The sequence below is a fragment of the Phacochoerus africanus genome, chromosome 4 (assembly GCF_016906955.1).
Source record: "Phacochoerus africanus isolate WHEZ1 chromosome 4, ROS_Pafr_v1, whole genome shotgun sequence".
Taxonomy (NCBI): Eukaryota; Metazoa; Chordata; class Mammalia; order Artiodactyla; family Suidae; genus Phacochoerus; species Phacochoerus africanus.
In genome coordinates this window covers 62,707,484-62,710,214 of record NC_062547.1, presented here as the reverse complement: position 1 = coordinate 62,710,214, position 2,731 = coordinate 62,707,484, and the positions used below count along the sequence as shown (strand labels likewise).

The 2,731-nt window shown below is 48.8% G+C and overlaps 1 protein-coding gene across 1 annotated transcript; it reads left to right on the top strand.

Annotated features, from left to right (window-relative positions):
• The first annotated feature begins 327 nt into the window (after window positions 1–327).
• LOC125124596 (olfactory receptor 1361-like) lies at window positions 328–1,275 on the top strand. The gene has a single exon (XM_047774662.1). It carries the CDS (start codon window positions 328–330, stop codon window positions 1,273–1,275), a length of 948 nt encoding a protein of 315 aa, XP_047630618.1.
• The last annotated feature ends 1,456 nt before the right edge of the window (window positions 1,276–2,731 follow it).

Here is a 2,731-nt window from a genome sequence, read left to right as displayed (position 1 = left end):
GGGTGCAGACTGAGCCTGCTCCAGTGGCCCAATAGAGCCCTGGGACATAGACATACAGGTGGTAGAGGTGAGAAATGGCCAGTGTGCTTGGGAGCTGACCACCAAGCTGCAGGTGACATCCTGCAGGTGGACTGTGGGGAATGAATGGTGTGTTCACTGATGGAAATGATACAGCAAATGGGTGGGGGTCCAGCTGAAGGAGGCAATGGGAGCAATTAAGGAAGGGCTGAACTATCAAGAGTGGATGAGATCCAGGGTGCCACGGAGGGGCTGGCCTTGACCAGAACCCTGGACAGCTCCTCTGTTTCCTTTCTGATTTGATTCAGGATGACCCTTGAGGGGGCAAATCTCACCTTGTTCTCTGAGTTCCTGCTCTTGGGCCTCTCAGAGGACCCGAAGCAACAGCAGCTGCTATTCATACTCTTCCTGAGCATGTATCTGGTCATGGGCTTGGGGAACCTGCTCATTATCCTGGCCATTGTCACTGATGCCCGGCTTCATACTCCCATGTACCTCTTCCTGGCCAGCCTGGCCTTTGTAGACATTTGCTTCACCTCCACCACCATCCCCAAGATGCTGGCCAACCATGTGTCAGGACACAAAGGGATCCCTTATGCCAGCTGCCTGACCCAGATGTTCTTCTTCATCTGGTTCGCTGGCATTGACAGCTTCTTGCTGACGGCCATGGCCTATGACCGCTACATGGCCATCTGTCACCCTCTGCACTATGCCACATCTGTGACGCCACAGCTCTGTGGCCTCCTGGTGGCGGCATCCTGGGCTGCAGCCTTCGGGAATGCCTTGACCCACACAGTGTTACTGACCCGCCTCTCGTTCTGCACCCACAACCGGGTCCCCCATTTCTTCTGTGACCTCAGCCCTCTACTGAAGCTGGCCTGCTCTGATACCTTCCTCAACAACGCAATGGTGTACACTGTGGGAGCCCTGCCCATCATCACCCCCTTTGTGGGCATCTTGCTCTCCTACACACACATTTTTGCCGCTGTGCTGAGGATCCCATCCACGCGAGGCAAGCAGAAGGCCTTTTCCACTTGTGGTTCTCATCTCTCTGTGGTGTCCCTGTTCTATGGCACACTCATTGGTGTTTATTTCAGCCCCACATCCTCCCACACAGCCCAGAAGGACACAGCCGCTGCAGTGATGTACACCATGGTCACACCCATGCTGAATCCCTTCATCTACAGCCTACGCAACAGTGACATGAAGGGTGCTTTGAGGGCCCTCATTAGCAGGAGACCAATTCTTACTCTGTGACCACAGTATTGGAGCAACAGGGTGTCCAAATACAGTGCCCATCCGTCCTGAACTGCCCTGCACAGTCTTAGATACTTCCTTCATATCTCTCTTCATTCGTTTGTTTATTGCTTCATCCTTCCAGCACCTATTTATTGAACATCCATTCTTTCCACTATTTGCTGTTTACTATGTACTGTTTACACTCTTTTAAGGGTCTGGCATGGGACAAACAAAATCCCTAACCTTCTGGTGCTTACACAGCAGCCTGAAGAACACATTGTGATTAAAAGAAAGTTCTCCAGAAATGAGAGAGGACAGGATCCCAGCCCCTCTTTGGGTTAAGGGTCACATTAAGCTGCTCTAACAAAGAGACCCAGATGCAAAAGCTCAAAGGTCAGAAGATTTTGCAGACTGAACTCTTCCGGGCGGGGCGGGGGCGCAGGTAGAAATACAGTTCCTTCGAAAAACTTAGCAGACATCTGGTTTTGTTGCTTCTAGTTAGTTCCATTTCTAAGAACCACATTCAGTGTTCTTTTCTAGCCAGGGTTCTTGTGTCTTTTTTTTTTTTCTTTTTTGTCTTTTTAGGGCCTCACCCAAGGCACATGGAGTTTCCCAGGATAGAGGTCTAATAGGAGCTGTTGCCTCCGGCCAACGCCAGAGCCACAGCAATGCCAGATCCGAGCTGCCTCTGTGACCTACACCACAGCTCACTGCGATGCAGGATCCTTAGCTCACTGATCAAGGCCAGGGATCAAACCCAAAACCTCACGGTTCCTAGTCGGATTCGTTTCCGCTGCACCACAACGGGAACTCCCTTGTGTCTATTTAATTGGCTGTGTTTGCTTCCTTGAACCACCTACATCTTTATTATTCTCTATTAATGGACACTTGGAATAATAGCCTCAGGCAAGAGGCAATATCCTTATTTACACTATTTAGGAGACACAGGGGAAAATGTTGGCTCTTCCACTCCTGCGATGTCTCTTACTCTGAAAAGTGGCCAATTTTTGTCTAAGAGCATGTCTTTCTTGTAATTCCTTGATGCAAGCAGCAAGGAGCAACCAACTAGCATGCATTCTAATTCTTTCCAATCACTTCAAGAAACACAAGCACGGTAGTATATGACATACCATTCAGATTATCACAGGTTTTACCAAATGTCGTTCTTTGGAAGAACAAAGGTCACCAGCTTTCCAGTCTGCAATATTTGTGTCCTCACCACCAGGTCACTAAGCCAAGGCAACTAATTTTTCATTTTTTTGTGATTGCAACACCGCACTTCTGAGACCAGTTTTTGTATTAGTTAGGGTTGACTAGCCTGCTAGCTGGGGCTTCTGTAACAAAATACCACAAATCATGTGGATTAAATAAGAGAGATGTATTGTCTTGCAATTCTGGCGACCAGAAGTCTGAAATCAAGGTGTTCACAGTTTGTTTTCTTTTGAGGCTGTGATGGAGAATCTGTCTGATGCCT